Source organism: Gadus chalcogrammus, chromosome 14 (genome assembly GCF_026213295.1).
Source record: "Gadus chalcogrammus isolate NIFS_2021 chromosome 14, NIFS_Gcha_1.0, whole genome shotgun sequence".
Lineage (NCBI taxonomy): Eukaryota > Metazoa > Chordata > Actinopteri > Gadiformes > Gadidae > Gadus > Gadus chalcogrammus.
The window spans coordinates 23,660,507-23,680,407 of record NC_079425.1 but is presented as its reverse complement, the minus strand read 5'-3'; the positions used below and the strand labels follow the sequence as shown (position 1 = coordinate 23,680,407).

The following is a 19,901-nucleotide window of genomic DNA, read 5'->3' as shown; positions in this document are numbered from 1 at the left end:
CTCATCCCGGGCCTTACAACACAGCGGCCCTCCGGCGGGGCGGGGGAGACGGAGTCCGGCCCGCGGTCTCTGGCCCCGACGCCCGGACCCTCAGAGCCGCCAGGGCTGTGAGACGGTTTCTTTTTTCCCCCCCCCCCCCCCCAGGTCAGACAGCCAGGATGAGCTGGGAAATAATGATCCAGCCCCGCCGCCCACCGGCAAGGCAGCGTCTCAGGACCGCAGGGAAGGACAGAGGGAGGGAGGGAGGGGGAGAGAGAGAGAGAGAGAGAGAGAGAGAGGGGGGGGGGGGGGGGGGAGAGAGAGAGAGAGAAGAGAGAGAGGAGAGAGAGAGAGAGAGAGAGAAACATAGGGTGTCATAGAGAGAGTTACATGAAGATTCAGAAGGTGGATTAAAGAAGACAGAGAGATAGACGTTAATCTTGTTAACCGCTAGGATCCTAAAATTACGGAAAGACAAATATTCTCCCAAAAATATGTCCTCATCATGTTTCATCGAGGTAAACGTGGAATCAACTATCTTAACAATAAACTGTCAATGGCATGTCTCCCCTCCGATCCACACGCAAACAGAACCGGGGACAAACAGCCGCAGCGACACTCCTCTATGTACTAAAAACCCGGAACGCGACGTTCCCTCAATCACGCCGTGGCGTTGCTCACACACGCGTGATTAACTGCAGCTCGGCTCGGCGAGGACGGCAGCACAGTACATTAATACTGGATATCCCGCTCCACTGGTGGAGACACACAACATTTCTATTTTCTCCTGCGCCGCTCTGACTTTCACATTGATTTAACAAAACACACAGCAGCGCTATGGCTGCCAGCGCCTGAACAGACCGGGCCCGGGGCGACCGGCTCCTGATTGTGTTCAGATAAGGACATGCTCCATTCCGCCTCTCCCTATCTGCATTTCATTCTCTTTTCCCTCAGCTTTGCACAGATTCAACGGCATGCGGCAGACGAAGCCAAAGCAGAGACGTAATGAGATTAAACAACACTGTTTTGGGGACGTGTCCTCATTGGACACTGGCTCTATTGTTTCCCCTTTGGGATAAAGCAGGAGAGAGAGAGAAGAACGACAAACACAACCCCAGAAAACTCTCAGTGCTAATGGTTAATGACTCAATGGGTTGTGGAGCTGGCTGCGTGTCAGACGCTGTTGTTCGAGGGTTGGGCCTTGTTCAGACTCACTGCTCAGGCCCTGAGAACTGGCCTGGGGCTCTGGGAAACTTGGGATCAGCTAGTTCCCTGGTAGGAGATGGATGAGCGGACCCAGTGCCCACAGGCCAGGGCGTGCACGAGAAAGTAAGAGAGTGCTCTCTCTCTGCTGGAGGTCCAGCCTGATGGAATTGGGAAATGTGAAGACATTCACAGCAAATACGTATCATGTCTTTATGTAATTGTGATTACGTTGTTAGTGTGTGTTATTGTGTTTGTGTATATGTGGGCGTGTGTTTGTCAGTGTGTGTGCGTGTGTGTGTCTGTGTGGGAGTTAATTCATGTGTGCACATGCACGGCACACACAGGATGTGAGTGTGTGTGCATGTCCCGACGCATTGGAACACACTCTGAACGCATCACCTGCAAGCCCTCCTGCCCTATTGCACGCCATTAGAGAGAGAGAGAGAGAGGGAGAGAGAGAGAGAGAGAGAGAGAGAGAGAGAGAGAGAGAGAGAGAGAGAGAGAGAGAGAGAGAGAGAGAGAGAGGCTGTGCAGGGTTCATCTACCTGTGTTCACCTGGATAGAAAACACTCTCTGCAGATCAAACACCGCTCATATCATAGGGTCTGATGTCACTACACTGGCGCCGCCATTGTTTGAGATCTTTGGTGACCAGCAGCGGAAACGGTCCATGTTTGGAGGATTGTGGGCGGGACTGTAATGGCCGCCTGGCAGTAGTCTATTGCCAGAAATCATTCATCTGATCATTAATAACTTTCAGTGAAATAAAACCGTCAAACAGGACCTCTAACATAGCTGGGATCCTAACCGAACGAAGATCCCATTTATTTGCTGTGTATTTCGAGAATGAACCCATTTTTCGTGTGACTTAGAATGGTGGATTCTGCAGTGAGCGACCTATTGCCCGTTAGGGGAACTACACGTTTGTCACTTCTGCACACACACACACACACACACACACACACACACACACACACACACACACACACACACACACACACACACACACACACACACACACACACACACACACACACACACACACACACACACACACACACACACACACTACGATTTGATTCAACCCCATCCTGTCACGGACACACACACATTGCAGATAAACAGTGGTTCCGTGTTACTGTTTACTGTGTCGAACGGTGGTGGAACTCTATATAAACGACCACATCCCCTCATAGAGGTCGGTTCCCCCAGAGAGAGGGAGGGGGACCTCAGAGGAGGTCCCTGGCTGTGGGGGGGCGAGGCCGGACCTACCTTGAAGTCGTCGGGCAGCAGCAGTTTGCTGGTCCGCAGGAAGCTGAGGATGTAGCGGAAGATCTCGCCGTCGCGGTCGATGAAGTAGTGCTGCTTCAAGCTGTCCAACACGATGGGCTCCGTCCCGTTGAACAGACGGCTTATTCTGAACGATGAGACACACACACACCAGACACACACACAGACGCGCACACACACACACACAAACACACACACAGACGCGCACACACACAGGCACAACCACATACAGAGAGAAGCATAATGGAATGAGCAGGGTGCCTCCGAATGCATGAAACAATTACCCTCCATTTATTTTTCAATTTTATTAGCGCTAAGCTTGAAATGCATCAGCATCCCAGGCTGAAACAAGGGGCTTAAGGCGCACTGCCTCCGCTTCAGACCTGTTTGAAGTGTCCCTTCTGCTGGGAGATTACAATACACACACAAACACATCAACACACACACTGCGTGTACTTACAGGAATTAATGGCAGAGGTTCAAATTTACTGCGCTAAATAATACATCCGTCTGAAGGGAAGGGATTGGGGCGGAGGTGTGTGTGTGTGTGTGTGTGTGTGTGTGTGTGTGTGTGTGTGTGTGTGTGTGTGTGTGTGTGTGTGTGTGTGTGTGTGTGTGTGTGTGTGTGTGTGTGTGTGTGTGTGTGTGTGTTTGTGTGTGTGTGTGTGTGTGTGTGTTTGTGTGTGTGTGTGTGGGTGTGTGTGTGTGTGTGCGTGTGATAAGGTGACATACACGCGCAAGCAGGTGGTATGCTAATGCCATTGTCACAGCAGGTACGTACTCCAGTCCAAATTGTTTAATGATCACTTGGACAGGTTGATTCCTGGAAATGTCTTCCTTCATTCAATATGCACATATGTAATACGTGGTGCTTTGTGCGCTGTCTACTGCGTAGTCTGCATTTATTACAGAACGATTGAATAATACATTTGAAAAATCATGCATAAATCTCGCCATACATAATTGAATCCATCAATGAACAGTTATGAATGTGTATATTAACTTAGTATTTGGTATAGGCTACAGTACATAGAATATTAATAGTACGATAGATCTGTCACTTTATATTGTGACAGCTCTTGCATATGTACATTTGGTGTGTGATGTTGAGTGTGATAATAACTTATAAACGTGTACTAGCAATTATTAGAATACCTTCTTTGTGTATTTATTTTTAAACTTGGATTTTCCTTGTTGTCACTACTCTCTTCAAAACCTCTTATCCAGTCATTTTGGAACATGTCCCCCCAATGTTCAGCAAAAAATAAATTCACTTGCCACTGAGTTTTGACATCAAACTCAATCACACACAGCAACCAACAGAGACATCCTTCCTCGTCAAATTAATCCATTCCTCATTTTCTACACACAATCGTCAACCATTTGACACCAAGTAGCAACTTCAAGTCAACACAGCCCAGTATTCTAAAGATGTTCTCCCTGCCAGGCATTAGAGTAGTCTCTGTTCAAAAGTAGATATGATGAAACAGGGCTGAGGTCCTCATGGGGTATAATAGGATGGTTGGTCCCTATTGAACGTCTCCTACACTCACTACTCTACACCACTATAATCCCCGGACTACACTACACACTAAGACACCTGTGGCTCTGCAGTGACCGAGCTACCTCCGTCTGCCCCAGACTGCTGAGAGACGGCGGTTGAGCAACGAGGACTCATCAATGGAAAGCGCTGGAGATTGCTGAAACCTGGAAGCTTTCATCACACGCTGTCTTTGACCTGGCCGTGAGGGACATGCTTGGACACTAATCGAGTCTCTTGTCCGTGCCTCGTCTTCCAGCTACAGATTCGCCTCTCTTTTAAATAGAATGAGTTCAATGATTTACCAACTTACAATTTGTATTTATATGAATTAAAAGAAAATAGCATAGCATGAAAATCTTTAAATCACTCTGCGTCGTAAACCGTATTCATCCTAATCTCTCACTTGTTCACTTGAGTCACATGGAGTGAGGTCTCTCCTCTGTTTTACTTCGTAGTTTCACAACTTTTAACCACTATAAGGGCTTTTATTTCAGTACAGCCCTCCTCTTCTCTGAAACACCACAGGGGCAATTTAACCAAGAGGAAGATTCTGAGTGTAGCCTCCCTATTGGCCTCGCTCCACACCTCCTTCCACCTCTGGAGGGACGATTCCTGGCATGGCGCAACAAGACCGTCATTATCGTCACTCCCGTGTAGTCAGCGCTCAGCATCACGCCGTTAAGGTTTTCCTGGTCCCCTTGTCTCTACACGCTGTAGCGTGGGCGCCTAGCGCTGTCGCAACCTTCCTACATACAGAGCCACCAGCCAATGAACAGCAGGGGTTGTCTTCACGGGCCTAACCCTGGGAAGGATCTCAGAGAAGCCTTCCCGTTTGGGGGCTTTGAGGATCTGGTGCCGATCAGGGGGCTGTCTGGTAGACGCAAGTGACCCCGACGTCGGAGCCTTTGAGTCGGCCATCGGAGCGAATCAGGCCCCGCGCTCTGTGTCTTCCTTGACTTGTCTGAAGACTCAGAACACAGGGATCGGCCTCTCTCCTCAACCGCCCTCCCTTCTCGCCATCTCTTCTATAATTTCTGTTCTTTCATCCTTTCTTTCCCTTTTCTCTCTCTCCCTCCCTGCCTCCCTCCGTCTCCATCCTCCTCCCTCACTCCCTTTCTCTCTGGAAATCGATGCAAAATGCTTTATAAAAAACCAATACTCATCTCCCTGTTCGGCCCGGGGCGTTCCTTTCTCATATGGTCTTGCTATTCTCCCAGCTAGAATTTCACCATACCCCCCGGGGCCAAACTCTGTTTTTCATCTCCACTTTTTTAAAAAGCAATTAAAATGCTGCCTGTTTTTCTTTTTCTTTCTCTCCTACCCCCCCCCCCCCCTTACGCTCTCCCTCTCTTTCTCCATCTCTCTCTCTCTCTCTCTCTCTCTCTCTCTCTCTCTCTCTCCCTCACGCTCTCTCTCTCCCTCTTCCATACCCCCTCCCGCCATTTCCTCTCTTGGTCTGAGTCTTTCTGTATTTATTTATTTTCTCTCTATTTTTATATTTATGCATCACTGATGGGAGAGACCGGTTGGCCCTTTTGTTTTTGAGATTTTAGGTAGAGGGAGAGAGGGCGAGAGAGAGAGAGAGAGAGAGAGAGAGAGAGAGAGAGAGAGAGAGAGAGAGAGAGAGAGAGAGAATCCGAGACAGACAAGATGAATTAATCCAGACAGAGACACACAAGCCAAGGAGAGATTGGATTTGGAGGAGAACAATAAAACGACTAGAGTGTGGGAGACAGAAGGCTTTGAGGTCCAGAGGGGAGGGGGGAAGATGAGGCAGAGGTGGTTAGCGAGGACACCGAAGGCCAGACCTCTGATACGGCCAGGGTCAAACAGAGGGTGGGCCGAGGGGAGCGTAAGAGGCAGATAAGGTGCACCTCTCAGCTCAGGCTGCAGTTATGTTCCTAACCCGCAGTTCCCCCAGCCAGCCAGTCATCGGTTCCCTTTTTATTAATTTTGTTATACCAATAAGGGTTATAACATTTGCATTTATTAATTGTATTTCGGAGCGACGGACAGGTTGGGCTTATACCAGTAAAAGCATGCAGCCAATATATGAGCCAATCAGTGGTGCAGGACCCTTGTTACTAACCTCAGCGGATACCAGCACTGCAGAGAAGCTGCAGGCATCAAAGTGAGGCTTTACATAATGTTATTATTACATAAATATATTTCTAGGTTTGTAGTACATTTTAGCTATTTAATTTGATGTGAGAGTGATTCATCAATCCCAAACATCTCTCGCCCCTCAGTGACTCATTGCGGACCGAAATAATGAAATAACCGCCCCATGTGTAAGAGTGCCGGTCTCCTTTCAAAATAGCCCGCTCATCTCTTAAACATTTGCCCCAATTTCCAGAGTGAGTGCGGAGATCGTCCTCCCTGAGCGAGGCCATCAATGTTTCATGGCCCCTGTCCCTTAATACAGTCCGCGCAGAGGAAGATGAATAGCAGTACATTAGTTACTAGACTAACTTTCTCTTCGCACGCTGCATTATTAAGGGGACAATCTATTAAAAGTCATCATCTACTTTAAATTCCTTTAACCTTGTTCTTTAAATTGTCAAGCTTGTGGTAAGGGCAGTGGTGGTGGGGGCGGTGGCAGTGGTGGTAGTGGGGTTGGGTTTGGTCGTGGTGGTGGTGGTGGTAGTGGTGGTGTTGCTGGTGGTGGTAGTCGGGATGGGGTTGGTGGGGGAGGTGGCGGTCGTGGTGTGGTTGCTTGAGGTGGTTGTTTGAGGTGGTGGTGGAGATGGTGGCGGATGTGGAGGTGGTGGTTCAGTGGGTCTTTACACAGGGGGGATCCAGATCATTTGAGGAGCGATAGCAACAGTTATGTACGCCTGGAGCATCTGACTCACATCATGTGAATACTGTCAACCACTTCTACCCCTGTGAAATGTCAATTATTTTCCATTAACTGCACAATTACAAGATGCATTCCTCTCTTGTTGTTCGTGTTTTCCACATGCCTTGACGGACAATGGTCTACGCCAATTAAGATACAGGGTCACCCGTGGCGGCCAATCAGATTTCGACAGGGGCTGGTGTCACGTCGTGCGACCCCATTGGCTATGTCCCTGGCTAAACACACCGCATATGCTCCGTCTATTCCGGTGTAATTGTTTTGCTTTCTGCTGCCATTATCCTAATTCACAGAAAACAACTCCTCCTTCTACTGACTCCAGTGGAAAGTGCTGCCCTGGGGCTCACTGTAGAATAGGGAGGCAGAGGGCGGGAGAGAGAGAGAGAGAGAGAGAGAGAGAGAAAGAGAGAGAGAGAGAGAGAGAGAGAGAGAGAGAGAGAGAGAGAGAGAGAGAGAGAGAGAGAGAGAGAGAGAGAGAGACAGAGAGAGAGAGAGAGAGAGAGAGAGAGAGAGAGAGAGAGAGAGAGCAATGAGAAAATGGGTTGGTGGGAATGGGAGAAGGAAAAGCAGGGAAAGGCAAACATAGTGACAGGGTCAGAGAGGGATGGGACCACAGCAGAGAGAGCAGATAAAGAGCTGAGCAGAATGAAGTGATGAGAAAAAAGTCAGATGGGGATAGAGAGTGTCCTCTTCCATGTCCTCACTATCGAAAGTGGTGTTGCTACACTAGCTAGTTCATAGTGAACCCCACATGAAATGTACACGTTATTCGTATACTATGACATTGTCAACGAGGGGTCAAACTTTACATTAATCACTTAAAAAGCGAAATGTGTTCACTTTTCCCTTACAATTAATTGATATAACATGTGTATGTCAACAGCACAATAAGGACACTAACCCTTACCACGTTATTTAAAAACTTTCGAAATGTGCAAGATGTCCTGCTCTATTCCTAGCACACACATCTCTCCATCAAATCACAGATCTAAGTGAAGCCAAACAAAACATCCAAACAAACCGACAGAAAGTCCCTGCCCAAGAACAGTTGGCTCTCATTAAACACCCCGGTCCGAGGGAGTCAGAAATCGTTCGGGAGGTATTCCCTGCTCGTCTCCGTGGCGATGACCAGGGGTCTTACGGGGCCTTACGCATGGGGCCAGAGAGAGAGAGAGAGAGAGAGAGAGAGAGAGAGAGAGAGAGAGAGAGATAGAGAGAGAGAGAGAGAGAGAGAGAGAGAGAGAGAGAGAGAGAGAGCTCTCCCAATGAACCCAGTGTCGGGTTGTTTACCTCAGCTGACACGGCTGTCAGTATCGCCTGAGTCTAACGCCGGCTGCCATACTGCCGACCGAGTGAAGAGATTCACTCCTGCATCTTTTAAAAGGCAATGCATGCTCATAAATATATAAATACACAATACTCGGAGTAGGAACACATGTGCACTTAACATTACGACACAAGGCCAGCCATTACTGCGTTATTGTGTGCAGCATTGTGAATTAATAACGGTGTAATCATAGCGTGTGAGTGGATGATCGATGGGACTGTTTCTGCTCTACATCATCATCGCTGAATTATAGCAACAGCCGCTGTTTATTTTCCCAGCAGGGGCTTTTGAATCTCAGATATCGGTGTGTGAACTCAGCAGCTTCGTCGAGGCTGTGTGATGTGATCAATCGTCTCTGTTCATGTGTCCTGATTATTTTAGGAATGTATATTTTCGGCATTGGGAATGGTAAATTATACATGATACATGAATCATGTACGTATACATTGAAGGCCTACTGTAGCTATTCATTTCACTCCCACCGAAGAATAGAATTTGACGTCTTGAATCCGGTTAATGATTGGACTCACTAACGTCCAGAATATGAATAAAGAGGTTTTAAATCATCGTATTGAGCAGCTCTGACACCAAAACGTCCTACTTTTACTTTCTGTGAGAGCTGAGTGATCTTCACGCAGAGGGAAGTACAACAGGCAGAAATAATATTCACTTTATGAACTACTTTATTTACTGATGTTATACACGTGGGACAAAGCAACCCCCTCCCATTAGAGATACATTTATCACACACTTAACTTCACTTTTGAGTCATGAAACTCTGACAAAAAAACGTCACAAAACGTTTTTTTACAGCAGGCTGTAACAATACAGAACAAGGTGTACAAAACAGGCATTAACCTGAATGCTTTGGTAGCTATACTCCCTGTCTAAATAAATGTAAACATTTTCAAACAAACTCTTAAACTATAAAAAAAAATACTTCAACCAGCCAAAAAAAAATAATACCACGCCAACATCAACAATAGTGTAAATTACTTGATAATTATTTCCACTGTGTAATTAAAACAACGTTATTATCAGGCTGATATCTGGAACAACTGTCTGAAAGTCTCAAATTAAACCACAACACACACAACGTGCGTCCCAGCGGCGGCAGGTCCTACCTGGAGTCCGGGTACTTGGTGAGCGTGGCCAGGCTGCTGGTGTACATGTGTCCGCCCACGTCGATGTGCACCGGGGCGTTGGACTTGGTGAGCTGCGCCGGGAGAGGGATCCCTTGCGTGGCCAGGGGAGATACCGGGGACCGCGTCAGAGACAGGCGCGACATGCTTCTTCCTTCCTGAAAACAAGTGTATATGAAAGCCATCGAATCACAAATAGAGACGCTACTCTGCTGACAAACTGCGATGATAATAATAATCCACCCGCGCGTCTCCGAGGCGACTCAGATCACTTCCATGTCTGTCTGGTCGAATGTTTAGCGGAGGAATTATTGTCACCGCTCTAATGAAGTATGTTTGCATCTTTTCCTCTAGCCCCGGGGGCCGGGAGGGAGGGTGCTTATTAGGGGCGCGGGGAGAGGGAGAGGAACGCTAGGTGTCAGCCTCAAGGGGCACAGAAACAAACTGCTGCTGCAATATTCTAATTAAAGGTCGGCGCTAGTGTCGACGCGATATGCCCACACTCAGCCACCTACCATTCTGAAGGCGGGGAAATCGGGGGCATCTGAAACCCCTTGTTCCTATACTTGAAACGCGCGCATGTCAGCGCTCGCACGCGCGCTCACGCACGCGCATGGGGGGTTATCACCTCCCGCGCGCATCATCTGGGATGTTGTTTTTTTTGCCAGCGCCACAAAATTGTCGTAGAAAGTGCAGCGGATTGGTCATTTAAATCTTGGAATTGTCCCATGCATTTTTTAACATATATATTCTTTTAGTTGTTTCCTTCCGTTTGATTAACGGGTTAGATGCTTTTGACTCAAGAGATCATTGGCGTCAGTTGTCGGAATAAAACATTCCCAAAAATACTTATGCACCATTAAACCATAAAATAAATTGTAACATTGATCTATCTCTTAGGCTTAAATATCAGAAAGCACACCGTGTGCATCTTGAATGACATGCAGGCCCAAGCAGTCACTTATTGAATCAATTAATAATTGACCAATTATAGGCTATAATAAAATGACGCAACTATGGGATCGGAAAGTTACATTAAAGATTTGACCCGTAATGGATCCTTTCCTGGAGGAAGCTGGTATTCCGCTATTGTTATGAGGGTAAACAGAAGACCGCAGCCAGGCCCGCCTGCGCGTTCACACGAGCTGCTCTGAGCGAGACGCCGCGGGGCCGAGCCGAGAGTGGGAACACGTCCCGGGTGGAATGAAGCTCATTCAACACACACAGGGGATGACATTTCACGCTTTCATTTGAAAACCCAGAGGGAGAAAAGAAAGAAAAAAGAAAGAAAGAAAGAAAGAAAGAAAGAAAGAAAGAAAGAAAGAAAGAAAGAAAGAAAGAAAGAAAGAAAGAAAGAAAGAAAGAAAGAAAGAAAGAAAGAAAGAAAGAAAGGAGAAGTTTGGGGTACACACACACACGCACACGCACACGCACACGCACACACACACACACACACACACACACACACACACACAGTGTGGCTATCCGGTTTCCCAGTGCCATGAGCGACAATAAGCACTAGAATAGGTCATCACATGCACTGTTTCTCCGTCCACAGCCTCAACTTACCATCCAACCGGCCCACCGCATCATTAATCAATCAACCGGCGAACGAAGACGACCTACGACGAGCGAAACACACACACACACACACACAAGTGTGATGAAAGAACCGGATGAAAATAAAACGGAACATCCGCCAGAATCCGTCTCCAGCTTGACTCTGAGTTGTTGTCAACGTGAACAAGTGTGGTTATTATGACGTCCTGATACTAGGCTGCTGCTCTCCATCCCCCTCTGAAGATAATGTGACCACATCGGTCTTCAGACCCTCCGTAGGCGAGATAACCGAGAGGCATGAGGCTGAGGATGTGATGCAGGCCCGGGTTGCAATAGCGGAGATGTGAACCGAGCATCACACCGACATCTGTGATCCTTTAAGTCTACGGGTCCTTGAGCAGGAACCTCCTGCTTCTGATCCTACCCACACGCCGTGTTATTCTGCCGCCCTATCACCATACACAATCAGATCGATGCATAAACGGATGATGGATGAATGAACGAATCTCGCCTGGGACCGGAGAAGGAGGAGGAGAGTCAACCTCGGGTACAGGTCTAGTGAACTTTGGTGAGCTACTCTGCGCCCGCTGGGTCGCTAGCCCCAGCTAACCGGTCTAAGGGGTCTGCCCAGCATCCCGTCAGTAGTGTTGGTTTCACCATACCGTTTCGAACATGGTCGTGGTCCCCCGGTGGTCTGCGTGTCTAGGGTCCGAGCGGTGGTCTGCGTGTCTAGGGTCCGGGCGTTGGTCTGCGTGTCTAGGGTCCGGGCAATGGTCTGCGTGTCTAGGGTCCGGGCAGTGGTCGTGTCTGCCCTCCTCTCGGAAGCCCTGGGTTTAGCACCACTACGCCAGGACCAGGACCTGCTCTATTCAAATCCACCCCGGGATCAGGCAAAATAAGAGCTCCTATCGGGGGTTCAATCGGGTGCACGCGGTTGGCGGTGGCTCGACCCAGGATCTGTCGCGAGGCTGGTCTCGACCCCAAATCTGTCGCGAAGCTGGTCTCAACCCCAGATCTGTCGCGAAGCTGGTCTCGACCCCGGATCTGTCGTTAGGCTGGTCTCGAACCCCGGATCTGTCGCGAAGCTGACTGGTCTCGACCCCGGATCTGTCGCGAGGCTGGCTTTGAACGCTCGAGCTGTGTGGTGCCGTGGCGCGCGGGGAGGCGGGCGGCGTGCTTACCTTGTACATGAGGAGCGACTTCCTTCCCCTTCGCGGCTCCGTTTGGCGCACGCTCAGTGTGTGCGTGTTTGTGTGTGTGGAAGAATCCCCGGCTCTTTTCGCTTGAATAAAACTGTTACTGGAAGAAGGAGAACGCCGATAATCCGTCTCTAAATAACAGAGCTGAGAAAAGAGTTGTGGCTTCCGGCTGCCCAGACGCCTTTGGGCCAGGGGATTAGGCTACAATTAGCTCAACTCCAGTCTCCGCCAGACGATTTTCTTAACGCAAAAAAAATCGTGATACTCCCCTTTTTCTCGAAACGAAGCAAAGCAAAGATGATAATAACTTATGTTACTGTCCGCCAAAAGTCAAAGATATCGCTATAAACGGTGCAGAGCATAAGTTGCGGGTTGCAGGGGGTTTGGAGATGCTCTTCAGTAGCCCGGTGTCTGCAGGCGAGTGTCACTCCTCTATGGCTTTAGAGCAGGGAAAAGCGGATTTTAATCATTGTCATTCCGTCTGATGTAATAGTTCCCCCCCGGGCATCTCCAGCTAGTAGGCATCCATTTTCATCTCCAGCCTTTATCAATTAAAACCAGCAACACAACATAACCTCAGTCCATCAAAAAAGTATTTACTTTGGCAATTAAAGACAGTAGTCACCTAACTTGTTGACAAAGTAATCTCAGTAAAACGTGTTTAAAATATCCCCTATTCCCGGCCACTTTTGCATGCGGCGTTTCCTTTCCCCCCTTGTCCCCTGCTCTGCCTTAATGTCCGGGGTTGTTGCTACACCACATTTCCTGTAGGCCATTAAAAGCAAATGACGTCTATCGACATGCATGCTGCAGCCGGAGCAGAAAGCAACCCTCGCAGCCCGCCTGCAGCCAAACGCGCCATTTCCATTGTGGAGCCCGGCTGGATGGAGATGTCTGCCGACAACAAGGCTTCTCCTGCCCAACGCCGAGGAGCCCTGTCGACCGGCGGACAATAAAAGATAAGCTTCCGGACGAATATAGATGTTTTTTTTGCACAAGATACACACAAAAGATGCAGCCTGCAGTGTTGCTTTTATTGCGCAAACTTGCGCGCAAGTGGGTTGTCTGGTGTTACTGGGAAAGGCATAGGTGTACTCCAATAAGAGACTTTAATGGTTTATTGATTTGCATGTTTGTTTATTTTCGTTCATTATGAATTATGTATTCTGCATTGAGCCGGTTAATGTGTGCAGCCTAAAGTCCACAATAGTTCAGCATCGTGCAAACCAGCATCAGTTCCTTGATATTTGGCGCCAACCAGTGTAGGAAATTATTATTGGTGTGTGGATAGCAGAACAATAGTAGACTGATCATGCTGAGGAGCATGCATGGAGGGTTATCTTTGTTTACGCTGTTTTAAAAGTAGACTCACTTCGTCGTCCATGTTCAACACTGGTGCAGACGAAGGTGAGAGGAGGCCTGTAGCTTTTCATTATTCACCAGCTCTCATTACTAGACAGGGGCGCTCCTCTAAATCTCTCGCTCGCGGGGAAAACGCTCTGGCCCCCAGCGTGGATTTGTTGTTTCCAGGGGGGCCAATCCGGAGGGGTAACCATTTTTTTTCTCATTAAAGTAACAACCCCGGAGTTAGTTCAATTACATCAAGCATGCAGGGATGTTGTAAATTTAAAGATTTAAATAGCTTACAAAGTGGCCCCAGGCCCCATCAGTTAATTTCCTTAATTTATGGATTTTAGTGGAGTGTCTAATGTGAAGGAGGAGGAACTAGGTCATCTGGCAGATTTGCATTCGGTGTTGACTGTAAGCCCTCCGTTTGGCCTCCTGACCACCAGTTGTATTTTAAGGTAACCGCATGCACACATACACAAATACACACACACACACACGTTGTGTTGCTCAGACCAACATTAGCCACCAGGACTTTAAGGACAATGCATGGTGTATTGATTTGATTTCCAGTGGAAAATGAGGCCTATAGATTACAGATCTGATCGGGGTGTTTGACCCACGTAATAGGATTACCAGTGGTTCATTTCCCACTGCATAAGCCAGAGAGATAAGGTGACTTTCTAATTCCCATTAAAAGGGAAATTCCCTGTGTGGATAAATGCCTTTATCAACGTCTGATAAAATTACGAGTGTAAAATTGATATTTATTTTTTGTTACTCAAATATCAAGTTTTTAAAGGGGCAGGCCAGAGTAAATATGCAAACACACAAAAAAATGATTACCACTGCTTTCCAGATGATATGATAATGAGGGAGATACATTAATGCATGACCTGGGAAGATCAATCACTCTGCCCGCAGGTTCTCCAACAGGTGCACTTATTAGCGGAGTGTCACCGCAGCGCGGGGACGGGATGTCCCCCTTCCCAGAGAGTTTAGGGGGCAGGGCGGCACGGTGGTTTGCAGCGCTGCCTCACAGCAAGAGGGTCACGAGTTCGAACCCCTGGGGTAGTGTGTTCTCTCCTCCGTGTTTACGCTGGTCTCCAGTCCACCCAGTGCTCCGCTTTCCTCCCAGACCAAGAGTCCTCCGTGTTGGGTTACTGCTACTACTCGTTCCTGCCGGTGCCCTTGAGCAAGGCACAAGGCAGCAGAGCTGGAGTCAGTCCCCACAGCCTGCATCGGGGCTGCCCAATGCTGCTATGATGGTTCAATGCCCTAGTGCTGAATAGTGATGGTTCAATGCTCCTAGTGCTGCTAGTGATGGTTAAAGTCTGCTAGTGATGGTTAAAGGCTCCTAGTGCTGCTAGTGATGGTTAAAGTCTGCTAGTGAGTGTTTAATGCTCGAATAGTGAAGGTTTAATGATCCTAGTGACGCTATGGATAAATGCTCCTGGTTAAATGCTCCTATTGCTGAAAAGTGAAGGGTAAATGCTGCTAGTAAATGCTCCTAACCATGACTATTCATCACTAGGAGCATTAAACCAGCACTAGGAGCATTCAACCAGCACTAGGAACATTTACCCATCACAAATCGCTGCACCCTTAAAATGTTTTAAAATGGAAAAATGGAATTCGATTTTTTGTTTGGACATAAATTATTAAAGGATAAAGCAAATCAATAGACTCAACTGTTTTGTAGATAGAAGAGAATAATAAGAAGATAGATTTTCTAAGAAAGAAATTAGTATAAATTTGGCAGCAATACCAAAAACAGAACCTAAATTAGATAGAATGTGAATTCAACAATGACCATTTTGACCTGGAAAAGCGTTCAGCGGTTCTGCCTTGCCGTGCCTCGGTTTGGATGTGACTCTGTACAACTAGGTCAGGGCTCGGGCCCATCGAGACAACCGGCAGTCAACTGCTCTGGGATACAACACGTTAGCGTTCTGCCTATGTGATACAGCACCATCTACTGGTAAACTGCAGAACTGTCGGTACAGAATCAACGGGTCCCGACACAACATGACTGAACTAGGCCTACTTCCCTCAGTCCTTCGGCCAAACCAGGTGAAGTATTTCCGACGACTGTGAGTGATGCTCCACATCCCCAACATTTGACGAAACTCCAATAATATATATATGAATGTTTCTTTTCCTTAGGAGAGTGTCACACTTCCTTGGGGCTTGTCAAACAGGCTGCTTTAAAAACGTGTATTTGTCAGTTTATCCAACATTATAATCTTCCATTCTCACGTGAGCCTCTTTAAAGACATGGATGCAAAGCAGCCCTGTTGCCAGGAAGCCCCTGCACTACTCCTGCCTCTCAGGTGTGTAGTGGCTGCGCCCCACCTGATCCGCGACAGGGCCGTACCAGCGCTACGACACTCTGAGGTAATCACACGCAGCAGTCGCATCCATCCGTACCCAATGCCAGCAACCTCGAGAAACTCTTTCAAGCACTTCCAGTCAGAACAACACCCCCCCCCCCCCCCCACACACACACACACACACACTCATGCACAGACACACACACATGCACACACGCACGCACACACACACACAGACAAACACACACACACACACACACACACACACACACACACACACACACACACACACACACACACACACAGACAAACAGATACACACACACACACACACAGACAAACACACACGTGCACTCACACACACGCACGTACACACGCAGACGCATGCACGCACGCAGGCACACACCCACCTCCCTCCCTTTGGCAAATGGAAGAAACAGAAAAGTTTAAAAGAACATTCAGAACTTGCTTTTAGTAATCTGCATGCCTTGTGGATCCCGGTTTGCTGTCAATCGCGGGCGTTCTCGGCGCCATTTGACATTCTGCTTGAAGTGGCGCCGTGCGGCTGAGGTGCGCCGGTGACACTTATTGTTCATTATTCTCCGAGAGGCGACGCGAGCAGCCACGGTGTTGGGGTATTAATAGAACGACCGGCGTTGTGTCGCAGGCAGCTAACAAGCACTGCTACGCCCTCAAGTGCGTGACGGCGGCAATTAGGTTTTCGGAAAATGCCGAGCTCAAAGGCACGCGGGGTGTATACCAGATGCTAGATGTTGTTGCTGTTATAGAAAATGAAGTGGGTAGTTTAATGAAGGCCTCGGTCATCATCTGCCGTGACCAGCGCTCTGTTCCGCGGCTGATGTAGGCCTGCTCTGTGATCGGATCAAAGCTTGTGTATGAGGCTGAGTGAGAAATCCCTTATGCTATGAATACTACTAAATAGTTTATAAAATACTGTATTTGTGTATCTTAGGGTTTTCTACCATCGTGTGGCCTGAGACTCTAATAACAGGCAGGATGCAGGCTATAAAGGGATAATGACCAATGAAAAAATAAGTTTAAGATGGACTTCCTGCTTCACGCCGTGGCAGAGATTGAGTGCAGCAGGAAGGCCTCCGTTAGCCTCAGGCTAATGGAGCCCTTTCACCGAATGGTTACCAATGGTTACCACCACCATGACCGGCAACGCCGCCACCACCACCACCTCCACCTCCACCACCACCACCACCACCACCACCTCCACCTCCACAGCCACCACCACCACCTCCACCTCCACCACCACCTCCACCACCTCCACCACCACCACCTCCACCACCTCCACCTCCACCACCACCTCCACCACCACCACCACCTCCAACTCCACCACTTCGACCTCCACCACCACCACCACCACCTCCACCTCCACCACCACCTCCACCTCGACCAACACCACCCACCACCTCCATCTACAACACCATCACCACCACCGGCACTACCATATCCACCACCAACACCATCACCGCCAACACCGGTACCACCACAACCTCCACCCCCACCACCACCCCCACCACCATCCCCACCACCACCACCCCCACCACCATCCCCACCACCATCCCCACCACCACCACCACCGTCACCAACACTGCCACCACCACCACCCCACCACCATCACCACCCCCTCCACCTTTAACCACCAACACCACCACCGCCAACGCCACCACCACCATCACCTCCACCACTACCAACACCATCACAACCAGCACCTCTACCCACCACCTTCAACACAACCATCACCACCACCAACACCTCCACCCACCACTACCAACTCCACCCACCACCACCACCACACCACCACTATCAACGCCACCATCACCACCATCACCACCACGGCACCTCCACCCACCAACACCAACCATCACCTCCACCCCCATCACCCCCACCACCTCCACCCCCATCACCCCCACCACCTCCACCCCCATCACCCCCACCACCTCCACCACCACCCCTACCACCCCCTTCACCAACACTTCATTTCTGTGTTGATTCTACACCAAACTGTTCAAACCGACCGCGGATGCTTGGGCCATTTTGATAAAACCCCAAAAAATAAAAGCTGCCTCTAATCGACGTCGACGTTCCCGCTCCGCCTTCCTCCCGCCGCCGCTCTTCAAGGAGACTGTGCCGTCACAGAGCAGCGGGCGCCGCTGTCCAAACAGCTAAGTGACAGACCTCTCTTCCTCAGTGATCCCCGCGCTGAAATTCTTTCATAATCCTCTGCAATCCGTTTTCGGCCCTGCCGGCCCTGAAGTCTGGGGCGCGACGACTTCAAACATGGCTGCTTTTGTACGTGTGTGAACCGAGGAGCGGGGGGGCAAACGGCTCCGCGGCCCCGCTACCGCCGCCGCCGCCACCGCCGCCACTATTTGGTTAGCAATGACAATGCGAGCAGCGAGATGTCTCCAATCACATCTGCTATGCATCACATATCATCCCCCTCGCTAGCACGCCCGGGGGCCCCGCGGTGGCACCGGAGAGCGGCCTCATTAGAATGCATGTGTCACGGAGGCGTCAGCCGCGGACGGCCCCGGGGCCCCGCCGCGACTTATGCTTTTATATTCGCCGTCGTTCATCACAGCGCTGTCATCGCGGCCGCCCGTCACTCTCCGGGGAGGGCTAGCGGACGGGGGGGGGGCATGGGGGTGATGGGACAGCTTATCTGATCAGACCCCCGTGTTTGGAACGCGGCCCCCCTCCTGGTGCTCAGAACCTAACCCACCAACTTGGAGGGAGGCAGACTGGTTATGGTGGGAGAGTGGGATTAGAGAGAGAGTGTGTGTGTGTGTGTGTGTGAGAGTGTGTGTCTGTGTGAGCGCATGTCTGTCTCTTTGTATGTGTGTGTGTTTCTCCCTCTCTTTGTAAGTGCGTGTGTGTGTGTGTGTGTGTGTGTCTTTGCATGTATGTGTGCCTCTTTGTATGTGTGTGTCTCTCTTTGTAAGTGTGTGTGTTGTGTAAGTGTGTGTGTGCAGGGAGAGGGACGGGCCCCTTGACAGGCCCCGGGCTCACGGGTTTGATGTGTTGTCCTCAGTAGGGCCGCCACTGTGTGTGTCACCACCCAGCCCTCTGCTGCTGCCGATACTGTGGCAGACCAGAGCCCAAGGGCGGGGGGGGGGGGGGCAGGGTGTCACTGCAGGCTGGGAGAGGAGAGAGAGAGAGAGAGGGGGAGAGGGAGGGAGGGGTCACTGCATGTCTATACCGGCGATGGGAGAGGGATAGGGAGAGAAAGAAAGAAAGAAAAGTGATGGGAGTGGTTTCTGTGTGTTTCTGTGTTTCTGTGTGTGCGTTTATGTGCATGTTTGTATGTGTGAATGCATGTGTGTGTGTGTGTGTGTGTATGTGTGTGTGGTGTGTGTGTTGTGTGCACGTGCATGCGTGAGCGTGTGTGCGTGTGTGTGTCGGGCGGAGGGGGTGGGAGCGAGTGTGGCCACCCCCCCAGGCTATAAGAGAGTGTTGTGTGCAGCAGACACCCCGATATGGACGCAGGCTGCTGGCTGATGACATTTTATGGTCCCAACATGCAATCCCACCAACTTTAGTTGGTGGAAAGCCAGCCCTCTCGCACTGAAGGGTGGTGTTCTCGTTTCATGGGAACAAAGACCGGCACGTCGCTCCCTGGCATCATACGCTATCAGTTTCTAAACTAGCCCCGAGCTCATTAGGAAAAGAGTGTAGGACTACTTACTGCAATGATCTCTGGACTCATGACGCAATCATTTGGATGCATCGCATTTACACCTTGTAAACGGTACGAAATAACATTCCATTTAAAGGGAGTCAGCATTTCATGTCCGTTCTTGTTACTGTAATCTTACCTTAAAAATATCTGGTGAGTCGAGATGTAAATCTTATGGTGATTGGTACCCAAGAATGACTTTGAGATACTGTTTAAACATTTCTCCCGACAGGCTCTCCTTCATTATTCTACGGAATAAAAGTTCAACATTATAAAACAATAGATTCAGCAAAGTCGACCCTCAAGGCTGCGACATTAAAGGCCTTCATTAAATTAACATACAAGTGGAAGATGCTCTTTTTGCAGCGTTGGCATCCCAGGTCACATGTGACTGCTCCCTTCATCG

At 49.3% G+C, this 19,901-nt stretch overlaps 1 protein-coding gene across 1 annotated transcript in view; it reads right to left on the bottom strand.

Moving 5' to 3' along the window:
* Positions 1–12,801, bottom strand: part of LOC130402985 (BTB/POZ domain-containing protein kctd15-like) — a 17,729-nt gene extending 4,928 nt beyond the window's left edge. The window contains exons 1-3 of the mRNA XM_056607080.1: positions 12,089–12,801; positions 9,330–9,505; positions 2,458–2,602 (exon numbers count right to left, since the gene is read on the bottom strand). Coding sequence (XP_056463055.1) covers positions 2,458–2,602; positions 9,330–9,505; positions 12,089–12,097 — 330 coding nt within the window. The 5' untranslated portion in view covers positions 12,098–12,801. The remainder of the gene's footprint in view (positions 1–2,457; positions 2,603–9,329; positions 9,506–12,088) is intronic.
* Positions 12,802–19,901: the final 7,100 nt, after the last annotated feature.